Raw genomic sequence first — 12921 nt, 5'->3', positions numbered from 1 at the left:
TGGCAGCATGACTGTGCAGATGTGATTTCTCATGGGGCTTGCTCTAGTTCAGTCTGCAAAAGGAAAAACCTAAAATTGACGAAATCCAGCAGGCAGCATTATGGGCAGATGGCCCTGGAAGTGAAGGATCAGGTGTGAGCTCATACTTGAGGCCATGGAAGAGAACTGATGTTTCTAGGTGCTAGAGAGGTCACATGCAAGGGATTGAGCCTGTGGGAAGATGGAGAAGGGAGGAGTCTGATTGTGTAGGGATTTAACTGTGAGGAAATCTGCCCCATTTCAAAACTGGACCAGATAGGAAGGGGGAAAAGTGAAGTTGAATGGTAGGCATATATGAGAGACTAGTCTTCTCTCTCTTCTCTTAACTGAAAACACGCCAATCACTCTTGATTATAGCATTTTAAGGAACAAAAAGGATTGTTTTGGTTTTTGGTAACTGCTAATATAATGTTCTACCGTATTGATGATGAGTTTTCCAGTTTTAGTCCAAGAATATTGAGCTGCAGGAAGAAGAACACAGGAATACCTACCTGCATGGCTGCTGGCACCCCAGTTAAGGTTTTGGCACTAGCTTGCTGCTGGTTCTTGCTACCCGTCTAAGGACTGTAGAGGAATGGACAGAATGCTGTGGAAGTCTGCATCACATGGAGAATGGAGTCTTGCCTGTTCTCTGACCAGCTGTTACCCTCTAAACAACTAAATCTCTCTTGTAAATATTCAAAGACCCGGCAGTAACTTGACAGTCCCTGTATTTTTCCATGTTTATGTGGAACAGTTGACCAGTACTGGCAACATAACATAACTGTGTCCTGCCATTTTGGTAGTAATTTGAGACTTTAAAAGGGAGAGGTAATTAGGACATTACCTTTAGAATTATAAAATATGGTGTAACCACTCTTTGTTCCTTGAAGGAGCACCGATGTGTGTACAGCATAATATAAAATATATTTGGTATTGCTGGATGGCTAATCAGGCAAACTGGAAAGCTTGCAGCCATCAGAAAACTGTTAGTATTGCTCCTGCTTTGCAGTGTTTAAAATGGCAACCATAAGCACTCTTACAACTATGTTAGGATCAGTCTGCTGGAAACAATATCAAAGTCCAATTTGTCTTTCCATTATTTACTTGCTCATTTCAGTAAATGCCAAAACCCAGCATGTTTTCTTGAAGGTTTACTCCCCATGGTTTATAAGGACTTTACCATAGGCTTAAACAGGGATTTTTCATCATGCTTAAATTTATTTTTTATAAGCTAAGATGTTTAGCACTTTCAAAACAGAGCCCTTTGTATTTTACATTCTCAGAAAAAATCTGAAAAGCATAAGGCAAAAATCCAGAACTCAACATTTTCAAGACATAAGGCAATGTAAGGCCAAACTAGCTGTTAGTGTTAGCTTTAGGGTTAAACAAAAGCAGCAATAACAAAAAACATCCTTCCAAAATAATCCTTTTGCACTTAGTCTGCCCAAAGTTTATGTTTGGGAAAGGCTTCCAACCATTCATTTCCAGGTGTCATGTGGCTCTGTGAATGCAGTTGCTCAGTGCTCAGCTCCAGATGTGAAATGTGTTGCTGTGGTTTGAAATGGTGGACATGAAATTTCAGAATTTGTGAATGTGTTTTTGACTTTACAATCTACCTGATGTCAACATTTTCTCAATTTGAGGGGTTTATATTCCAGTGCTATTTAAAGGAAGCCTTAGCTTTAACTTTTTCTTGACAATAACCACCTGTAAGGGATTCATATGAGAGGATGATTATTTGAGTAAGGATATGGAAGCTGACTTCAGAGCTTCTTGAAGAATGAGCTTTGTTCTTTGTTTATTTCCATTCCAATACAAGAAATACTTTAACACACTCCAAGTAACATGGTTGGTGCATGAAGACTTTTTTCTAAAGAATTGCCAACTCATTAATTCATTGTAGAGGAATGTGGTATTTCTAGTATCCCGCTTCAGCAACTAGATTAAATAACTGATGAAAGCCTGTTACTTTGCTATTGCTTGTTGTCTTTGTAATAATGGTTAACTAAATATCCTGCTTTTACGCCTGTTTCCAGCACTTTTGTTTATAGACCGTATCTTCCTGCTTCTGTCTTCAAAACCTTTGCATTTAATTCTGTGTAACTCCTTTCGAAGGGAAGTATTTATTTTATAAAAATACTTTGTAAAATTGTTAGTTAAAGTAACACCTAGAGTAGTTGCTTAATGATCTTGTGTCATGACCTGAAAGAAATTCTCCCTTGAGCAGGGCTTTTGAAAAATATATTTGAGTGTTTGAGTAACTACTTTAATAGAAGCCTTACAGGAAAGTACCAAGCAGCAGAACTAAGAAAAGAGCAAATGTCATCTGTTTGACCTGCTTCTGAAACTGAACGTCCTAGAGCTTGCTGTGCTCCCTGAATGGGGATTGAGTTCACTGCTGGTTCAGGGCACTGTCACACTCTGGTTTCTGCAGAGAAGCTGGGCTGGCTGCAAATCATGTATAGGGAACATGCAGTATGAGACGAGACTGAGCGTTTTTGCATACGTGCTTTTACCCTTCTTGGGTGAAAATCAGTGTGAAGAAAACAGGATTTTGTTCCTGTGTGTTTAGAACTGGATGAACAAGTCCAGCACAATGGCAGTCAAACATGCTGCCTTCATCTTTAATCAAATGCACCTGATAAACTGCATTTGTTCCTCTAGCTACCTTTTGAAATGTAGAACTTTAACTCAGTAAGTCATACAACCTTAACAGGCAGTGTTTGTACAGCGGCCCTTTTTTCCTGTTTGTTTTTCTTGTTTTGGCTTATTTGGGGGATTTTGTGGTTTTAATTTGTTTGTTTTTAGGGGGTATTTTTTTTTAATTTATTTTGTTTGGAGTTTCTTTGAGGTTTGCACTTGTTTTGCTGAGAGATTATTTAGAAAAGGAACTTCTGACTGGTCTGAATTACTTATTATTCTGGTATGTTGATCCATTAATGAAACAAGGTTTTAGAAAACAGTGAAAAGATTTATAAAGTTATCAGATTTGTTTTACGAAGTTCAGATGTCACAAAAATTTTATATATTTTTTTTTGTCAAATTATTTCAGATATGTTTTCTGGAATGCTGTGTTCTAAAGATGTTTTCAGTAAGTGTGAGCTTGTGGTTTATGCTGTTCTCCTAGCACAACAAAGCTCTTTAGTGAGTGTCCCTTGTTCAAGTGTCCCTTGCAGTAACTTACAAAAAGTTCTAAAATATGGCTGATAATTTTATCTCAGAGGTTTAATAGCAGGCTACACTAAAGCCATATACAGAACTACAGTTCTCCATAGTAAAAGTGCACTTCCAAAGGGAGATCTGACACGAAGCATGTTTAGTGACTCATTGAAGCTTGTGTGTTATATTCTGTGACCAGTATTACATAATATGCCAACGAAGGTTTAGTGTATGTTGTATGTAGGGTTTCCCTTTTGTTACTGAAATGATCTGAACTGAGGAAAATTGCTTGGACATACCTTTCTTTACCAGTGCTGTTCCTGTTTTTGCGTACTTGGTTCAGGATGTTTTGAGACAGGTTATCTAATCCTATCACACCACCTACTGTTGAAAGGCAGACACTGGGTGTGTTCTTCGTGCCTAAAATGTAATGCAGTCCCCTTAGTGTCATGCTTTTGTGGTCTTGGTGCAAATCTAAGGTTTCTTGGTTGTTAGTATTAAAGGGTGGAGCTCCTATAGTAAACCTGATGTTGAATAAAGTGGAATTTGCTAGCTAATTCTGTCATAGTTCAGCAGTATTTTAGCTTAAGCAAAATTGAAATGTGATTTATAGTGACAAGAATAAAGGGAAGGGTATTCCCTTTGCATAGAAATCTGATTGTTCAAAGTGAAATCTGAAACACTGTAATTGTCTCTCTTCAAGTGAGATAACCTGTCAGACTTGAAAATGGCAATGACATCAGAAGTTAAGCTATTTTAGATATATTTTGTTATAATAGATAACAAAATTAAAAAAAAAAATAAATCTGTCTTCCATGTCTGTGTTTTTGTACAAAAATGAAAACCTCTTCTCCATATTCAGAGGACTCTATAAAGATTTTGTTGTTGGAGCTGACAAGTGTCAACTCAGAGCTGCCAAGACAAGTCTCTGTGTACATAACTTCCTTTGGGTCACTGAAGTTTTAATCTGGGTGCACACTTTTCAGAAATAAACTAAAAACTTAATTTGACTAAACTCAAATTTTCTTGTGGAAGGGTTATTTGCTTTGTTAGTAGTGCAAGAGTAAACTCCTATCCTGAAGATGGCATACCTGTCTCCTGTATAGATACTTTTCCTATTTGCTTAACTTAGCCATTGGGAGTTTGTGTTCAACAAGCTCAAATGAAAACTGGAATTAGTATAAAAATGTGTCTGCACCAGCTGACCATTAAGAACTTGGTTCTGGGAGTGCTGTTTAATTAGTTCTGCAGAATTAGTCAGTTTTAAGTATATTATGTGAGTATTCTCATGCTGTCTATGTTCTTGGAAGGATGTTATCTTTTAGAGTGGAATGGGGTGGGAATCTCTGTTTTGGGGGTGGGAACAAACGGATCCTTTCTTAGATTGTCTGTGAAGTGGAGGTTATTTATGTTTTTATGGGATGATCACTACAGCAAACCATAACACACAGAGGTAGGACAATGCAAGAAAGACTTTTTTTGTGTGCAGACGTCTGTCTTGAAGGGGCCAATCTTTTTTGAGGAAAAATATGATGCTTTAAATCCTTGGAACTGTTTTTCTGCATTTACAGCTTTTTTTTTACCTTATCAATATGAGATAGATTAAGCCTTTTTATATGGATTTTTACTGTGTAAATATTTTTATTTGTAGACATATGTGTAAAAGAAGCAATTGTTTAAGCTTCTTTCCAACTCTTTTTGTTCTTCTTTCTCCTTCCTCCTTCCCCCCTAATTGACAGGTATAGGATCTTTGCCAGGAGAGAAGCATGCCTCAATGAAAAATTCTCCAGCCTCCTTGACTAGCTCTGGTAAATCCCTTGCCAAATTCAAAGTGCCTGTCAAAAGATCAGTGCTTGAGAGAACACCTAGCCTCTCATCAGTCAGCAGCACTCAGAGTGAGCGAAGTCTTTTCAGCAGTAATTGTGAGTATCTGTGAGGGTTATGGGTTTTAACTGATAGCCAGTGTCAACTGCTTGTTGGAAAAAATCCTCTTGGAAGGGAGTCCTGGCTGACAAAGGCCTTTGTTAATTCCAGTTGTACTCCTTATTAGTTCTAGGACTTACTTTTTTGCCTCTTAACTGAGAGCTTTCGTTTTTGAGACATGCTGCCTTGAAGGAGCTTTGAGCCTTGGGTTGTGGTTTGAGTAGCGGTTTTGGTACAGCTCCTCTTCTGTCCTGAAAGATTACAAAACCAGTGTGTTCTTCAGCAAGAGTTTCCTAGTGTTTACCTGTAGTGTAATGAGCGATAAGTCTGAACAGAATGGTTTACTTGTCATAATATTTGGAAAAGCACATTACAGGTTTTTTGATACAAAATGTTTTTTTGAACTGGATTATAACTGCTTTCGGAGTTTTAATACAAAATGTGTAGATGAAATCAAAGACTGGTAAGTGAAATTCGTTTTAGAAGGTAAAACTTTGCATGGGTAGACTTCTGTAATCTCTAAGGTAACTGCAAGCATCAGTGTATGACCTAACCAAATATATCTTGATTAAAAACAGGGAGGAAAAATAATAGAACTAGTTGTGATCTGAAGCTATACAGCAGTTGTAGGAATTCTGGTGAAAAAATATGTCAGTAGTATTAGTATTCCCAGCTATATGTATTCAGATGACTACATTCAAATATTCTGTTAGTATCATGTCATCTGTTATATCTTGAAGACTGGGCAAACGCCTTTTCTTTGTGCCAGATGTCACTTAAATCAGTCTTCAATGGACTGAGAAGGAGAACTGTGATTTATCGTACATCTGTAGTTTATATATGCGCATATGCATACATACTTAACTAAATTTTCTCCTTGCTTTTTCTTTCTCCCCCCCTGTAGTGCCTTCATTAAAAGACTAAGACTTAACATATTCCTTAAAGGAATAAGAGTACGTGTGATAAAATATACATGTGCATATCGCTCTGTAGTCAGATCGGTTCTGATACTGTGACAGCCATGTTGACTTTTGCTGTTCAGGTTTAGGACTGTAGCTGGAATTGCTAAGCAGCTTTGTCCTCTCTTCGTTTTGCTCCCTCATGTAACAAAGGATGGGGTCATCGCTTTACAACAAAGGAGTGTATTCAGATTAAGTGTCCAAACAGATGACTCCTTATTTAGCCTGATTTGCTAGCTGCTGTAATCTGTTTTGTCCACCGCCTTCAAGCTTACAATTTTTTCCACTCCGATTCACGAAGACCAAGCGAGAGCAATATGAGAGGTTGAACATGGCTGCAGTTTCCTAGACTTTAAGCTTGCTTTGATCTTTTTAAATGACTATACCAGGAGGACTCCGCAGTTGCACAGAAACTAATTTTTCTCCTGTTATTTTTATCAATTCTACACTAACACCACCGACTGACTCAGGAAGCCACTATGATATTACCTTACTGACATTGCTGGTAGTGGGGTCTTACAGCTTTTGCATTGTTCCTTTGTTAGCCACGTTTACTGGGAAAAGAAGTAGGTTGTGTTCCTTTTTATTTCTATTTTACAGCATGCTTTTTGTTTTGTGGAGGTTGGTAAATATATGCAATATTTTGATTTGCTGATTTTTTTGTGAGATTATTTTTCTTTAGTTGCTGATTTATGTCTGATAGTAAGGTTTTCTGAGTATAAGGACTTTAGATTACATAGAATTCATATGTTAGTGAAATTTTTATGACCTTAAATTGGAAAAAAATTAAGGAATTTACTTTATACTCTAATGTTAAGTACAGTGCTGTTCTTGTTTTTTATTCTTTCATTTAATCTACTGTGCAAAAATGTCAGGAAAAAATTGTATTTGTAATCATAAAATGTTTTTATTAGATTGATGGGGGACACAAAGATCAAAATGGGAGGCTTACGCTGTGAATGTCATGAAATTTATGACAAACTTGTGGCTCTGTCAACAGTATTAATTCAACAAAGTCACCTGGCTTGTTTTGCTTAAGGAGTTTGCCTTGTATTAACAGAGAAAAAAATGACAGAAGTGTTTCTCTTGCTATGTCAGCTCAACCCTTTGTTATAGGATGTCTTTAGATTGGTAATTCCCTGTGGCAGCATTAGGGATTTTTTTGTCTAATGAGCACTTGAACTTTATGATCTTTTTTTCTCTAAAATGACTTCCTATTTGAGAAGTTTAGAAATCATGAGATATGAAATGCTGTTGTTAATAAAAGCATATTTTTCATGTAGGCTGTCAGTTGGAGCATTGGAAAATATAATTTTTTTTTAACAGTAGAGAAATCTCAGAAATTTTAGTGCTGAGCTGAAAATACTATGATTTGAATGTAGTGAAATGTTTAAAGTCTGAGGTTAAAAACAAAAATCCAAATTTAATTGCATTAGAATAATTACTAATAAAGGAAATAGTGTTTCAGAAGTTAAAAAGCTCCTAGCAGTTGAACTTGCACCTCTGAACAGTCAGTACTTCACTAAAATTCATTTAATGAGTTGAGTTTTTTAAACTCTTTAGATCTTAACTGGGGTGAGATCATTTCATACCTGTCCATCTTCAATCAGGATTGCAGTAGCTGCTCCTAATTCTGTGAATAAGTAGCTTTGAGTCATATAGTGATCAGACTTTGCAAGTCTGCCTTTTGTTTTCCTATCTGCATGCAGCCTGGTTAGCTGACTTCAGAGATTTTAATAGGGCAAAACAGTGCCCTAACTAGTCCTGCTCCAGAAGGCTGCTTGCTTACCCGAAGTGTTACTTTCATGGTGTGCTTCTGATTTACAGGTAGCACACCAGTCTGTAGGCATACTGCAAATTACTATTTGCAGTAAACTCTAAGCAAAAATCCTTAATTTAGTGATTTACAGAAAAAGTTAAGGACTTTCAGGCCTCATGTTTTACCAAAACAAATTGGTTTTAATCTGATGTTGATCAAGGTCAGATTCACACAGTATAACTGTGTTACTGATGTGTTATGCAAATTGTTCCTCATGTATCGATCCTTTTGCAATAGTTAGCTTTTGTGCCTTTTGAGAAGCTCCAACTTTCTTTATCTTAAAAAAAGAGGATGGCTTTGGTTGCGTGTGTTTCTGCAGGAGAAGGAAGTTCTGTCCCTCTTTCTGTGGTTGAAAATGTATTTAGTGGCCAAAGCCCATCTTTTTGAAGCAGTTAACTTATATGCTTTATGCTAGTACATTTAAAGACACTACAGTGATCTCAAGACTGTATGTTCCATCTCTTGATGAACAATATTAGACAAGCCTTTAAAAATAGCCCAATAACCAGCCTCATTAAAATACTAATCTGATGCAAACCTGATAATGCATGCCAAAAGCTTTCCCCCTCTTTAATGACTAGAGAAAAGAGTAACAGTGTGACCAACTGTTCCAGAGTGACTTAGTTTTTGCTTGTCTCTGGTAAATGTCATGTCAGCTTCTTATTCTTTGTGTCAGCATACATAGTTTTTGTAGTACCCAAAACAATGTGTACTTACTTTAGAAGTATTTTAAGATTTTTTCTAGAAAAGGGAAGCAATGTTTTCCCAAAATGTCAGGTTTTTGTTTTTCAAGGAAAAATTTCCATTATGGTAATAAACTCAAACTTTTTTCAAGGTCCTTCAACCTCTAGTAAGACAGGCTTGGCTTCATCAAACTGTTTATGCTTAGAGCAAATTCTTTGTCATTCTGCATTGCAGCTGCAAATGCCACAGTCATCAAGAATGGAGAATGGCCTTCAAAACCAGCCTGCCAGAATGGCACTTCGGGACCTGTCCCTTTGAAAGCATTATCAAGACCTAGATTGCACTTGTTGAAGTCAACTCCTAAAGGTACATGGATCTGTTTGTAGATAGAGCGAAAGCACAGCTCCTGCTGTTACAGTACCTTGCCGCTTGCAGGTATCTGCCTCCTGAAGCAGCGTTTGGTAATGGTGCTCTCGGAAAACAGTGCGAGGAAGTAAAATCACATCAGTGATGCTTCGAGTGTTGTAAGACTTCATGGGAAGGTTAAAATGTTCTTTGAATTGGCGTAATTGACGGAGGTATTTCAGGGAAGTGGAAGAGGAGGTCTGCGCTGTGGTACAACAGAGGTTTGCATGGTACAGGGACTACGTGCACCTTGCTAGGTGTCATCGCATGGGGTTTACAGTATTTTAATGAGTTCTTTTCTTTCAGAAAGTTCAGGCTCAGATTCTGTTGCTGTTGGTAACCTACCTTGAATTTGTCCTGAATTGTTCTTGTCCTCGTGCAGACTTTGCATTATCTTTACCCCTTACAGCATAGAGAAAGGGCCTTGGGGGATGGAGATATTTTTTTGAATAAGGTATTATTGGATGAAGTATCTTCTTTCATAGATCAGTGGCATTATCTCATCCTTCCGGGGTGAAGTCCCAGCAACAGCTCAGCTTTTCATGCTGCTTTTTCTTAATATTCTTCTTATTGGCTGAATTGGAAGCTTTAATTTTTAATGGAGATAAGATGATTGTACTTTATTATCTTGTGCTAAAGAAAACATTAAATGTACTCCTTGGCTTTGTATTAAACATTGTTCTGGTTCCAGTTTCTGTTCAGATCAAGACTTCTTGATCAGCCAACAGTGCTTCTTCCACTCAAACCACAAACACCCGTTGACAACTCATTCTCTGGCCAAAATAAAGACATAATGGGAGCAGATAAACAAGCTTGCTGTGTCTCTTTTCTAAATCCTAGCTATAATCAACTTGCTTCTGACCATCTTTGTGATGAACTGGTTATTGTAATTGGATAAACCTAATTAAATACTGTACTCCTGCTTTAGACTTAAGCTGGTATCTGACATAATTGAGAATAAGTAAGAGATGCCTGCCAAATATCATGCTGTAACGACACGCTTTAAAATAGTAAACAGTGAGGAGAAACAGAACTTACCACAAAACATAAATCACTTTGAAACAAACACAAATCATATGTCTTTCTGAAAAGCTGATGTTTTCTGTGGGGGTAGAATACATGTGGCACAGCTGTGCATAAGTCAACATCATCAGCAACCTGGATAGGGCTGATGGAAGCCTGCCTTCAGCATCTACAGGAACAGTGTGGCCAGAAGAAGCTGTCAGTGTTACCTGGACTACTGTGTTGAGTTTTGGGGCCTGCCCAGTTCAAGAGGGTTGTTTTGAAACTGGAAAGGTCAACTGGAGACTTAGGAAGATGGTTGGGGTCTCTTGTCTGCTGAGCAGAGGTTGAGGGAATTGAGCTTGTGTAGTCAGTGGCTTGGAAAGGACATCTGTAAGGGTCATGGTGCCAGACTCCTCTCAGTAGCACCAGATGATGTGGCAGTGGAAAATGCTCACAAATTGTAGAGTGGGACATGCGACCTTGCCCAGTCATGCCATAAAGCCTCCCTTCCTGGAGGCTGTACAGCTCATCTGGAAAAAAACTGATTTTTGTCTTGATGGTGAGCCTGCTCTGAGTGGGAGTCTGGATGGCTGGCCTCTAGAGGTCTCTTTCAGGCAGTATTTTCCTTAGCTGTCTTGTATTAGCTGCTGTTTTGAGACTTTAAGTAATTAGATCTTAGTACTGAAGTGAATTTTTTACTAATGTTTTCTCCTGCTTAGAAGCTTTATTAAAAACATCATTTTATTCCAATATGAGTTCTGGTAAAGCAAAGCTAAGTTTAAATATAGCTTATATGTTTTAGAAGGCCTGTCTTTGTGTGTTTGAGTAGATTTGTGCATCTTGTACTTAAATGTGTAATATTAGATATGTCTTTAATTGGTGACATAGTTCTACTTTAAAGTTCATCTCAGCTTTTACTTCTAGGAGCCAAAACCAAGTCTCCTTCACTGAACCAGTGCACACCAAAATCAGCCGGGCCACTGCACTCAGGAAGGAAAGTCAGTGAAATTAGAGGTAATCAGCTGTTGGGTATAGTCAGTTTCTCACTTTTTCTTGAATCCCTCTGTATTCAGAAAGAGCAACTATGCTCTGACTTCAGAGTAATTGAGATGGTCTGCCCATTTTCCTTGCAGTTCATAGTACTGGAGACTGAGTCTGCAAAGTGTTCCTTAAGTATTTGTTTAAGGGACATTCATTGTTTACTGTCTACTTAAAACTTGCATCCCTTAATGACCATTTAACAGACCAATAATGTCTGTTAAATGATGTCCTGTCATCCTCTTGTAAGATTGTATACTTGCAAGACACAAGATAGACTAGATTTTTGTAAGTTTGGGTTTAAATTAAGGAAGATTCTCGGGAGAGCATGTTGGTCAGCTCTGTCTGTTGAGGATATTTACTCCACTTGTATGTTTCTGTATCAGCCATTTGTTTTATCTTTAACTTTGAATTGCAATTAGTAATTTCTGCGAAAGTGAATCAAAATAATAGATAAGAATCTTCAGGAAGGCTTTGTAAGACAAAGTTTTTGCCTTGGGAGCAAAGTTCCATTTGCAAAGCTGAGGTGAGGGTAACAAGTATGGTACAGTACAGAGTAGCTTTTTCCCATTGAAACACCTGTTGAAGGATCATACACTATTTGTAAATTCTGAAGAAAGGTACTGTCAAAAGACCCTTTATGAACTTCTGCACATGACTTTTGCACTTAGCAGTCTGAAAGATTGCTTTCATTTAGTATCCTTAATAAGGTTCTGAGGTCAATTTTCACATATCTCCAATATAGGTAGGGTGGATTAACTTTTTCAGTGTTTCCTTTGTATCTAACTTGATTAGTAGCACATTTGAGTATGCTTTAATTTATTACTCCTATATGAGCATATAGGTGGAAAAAAGTTACTATGATGCCAGTACAGATGATAGTTCCTTATTATCTGTGGTCCTTTCTGAATAAATAAAGTAAAACCATGCTCCCTGACTTAAATGAAATATGATAACTGTAATGGAAAATACATGTTTGGCTTAATGGGAACACATCCTGTATTTTTTTTGCTCCCTTGAAGTGTAATTTTTTTTTCTCTTTCCTGAACACCGTAGGTTCTCCTGGAAGAAATGTACACCAAAGCCTGTCCTGTTTGGGTCCTGGTGAGTTTTCTGAGAGCGTTTTTGTATTTTCTGTGGTGCAACTCAAATTAGGTTTATACATTGTATTATTATATTGGTTCTTTTCTTGGAAGGACAGATTTGCAGTGGGTAGTTCTGAAATTATCACTGACTTCAGTTTTAAAGGTAAAAAAAGGTGTCTTGGGTTTTTTTTACTTACTGTCAGGCTACCCAGGTCTTAAAATATGCAATCTGTGCTATCTGTTACACTGTTTCCTGTAAAACTTAAGGAGGTTTAAATGGTATTTAAAACAAACAAACAAACCAAAAACAAACAAACAACGATTGAAATAAAACTTGATGTAGTTTTTGCTTTTTAGCCACAGTGAGCTAAGTAATGAATGAATTCATGTGTTGTGGCTTTAAAAAAAAACATATACAAGAATCATGCAGAATCTTTTCTTTTCTTTTGATGTGAGCTGTCTCTGTGTATCACTGCAGACTACACTTGTATAAGAAGTTGAAATTATCCGAGGATGTTGATATGTGTGTCTGCTCATATGGCAGGGGAAGGGAATCACAGCTGATTAAATGGCAGATGGCGTTTCAAAATCTGGCAGAGTTTTAAGGACTTTCTGTTGGGTTTGTTTTGATGCTTGTGCCAGTCAGGACACCTGGTGCCAATTTCTATCTGCCAGGAGACAGAAAAGTCTTCAGAATACATTTCTACTTGCAACGATTTCCAGGTCTTTTCAAGAGAGTTGGCAGTCTAATTTAGTTTCCTGAGAATCAGCATGTATTTACTGAATTAAATGCTGCTTGTAATTAATTACTCCTTGAAAAGCC

General features: G+C 37.4%; 1 protein-coding gene across 5 annotated transcripts in view; it reads left to right on the top strand.

Annotated features, from left to right (window-relative positions):
* Positions 1–12921, top strand: part of MTUS1 (microtubule associated scaffold protein 1) — a 91081-nt gene that overhangs the window by 14560 nt on the left and 63600 nt on the right. For 3 of the 5 annotated variants that reach the window (XM_027907077.1, XM_027907080.1, XM_027907079.1), the window contains exons 3-6: positions 4920–5096; positions 8800–8931; positions 10900–10989; positions 12070–12117. In XM_027907077.1, coding sequence (XP_027762878.1) covers positions 4920–5096; positions 8800–8931; positions 10900–10989; positions 12070–12117 — 447 coding nt within the window. Of the gene's footprint in view, positions 1–4919; positions 5097–6423; positions 6629–8799; positions 8932–10899; positions 10990–12069; positions 12118–12921 lie in introns of those variants that run through there. The other 2 variants (XM_027907082.1, XM_027907078.1) reach the window with 2 other exon arrangements.

This window comes from Empidonax traillii, unplaced genomic scaffold (assembly GCF_003031625.1).
Source record: "Empidonax traillii isolate 1590-97213 ecotype Southwest subspecies unplaced genomic scaffold, ASM303162v1 scaffold1398:size116460, whole genome shotgun sequence".
Lineage (NCBI taxonomy): Eukaryota > Metazoa > Chordata > Aves > Passeriformes > Tyrannidae > Empidonax > Empidonax traillii.
Note: the sequence above shows the minus strand (reverse complement) of the source record. Positions and strands in the feature narration are given on the sequence as shown.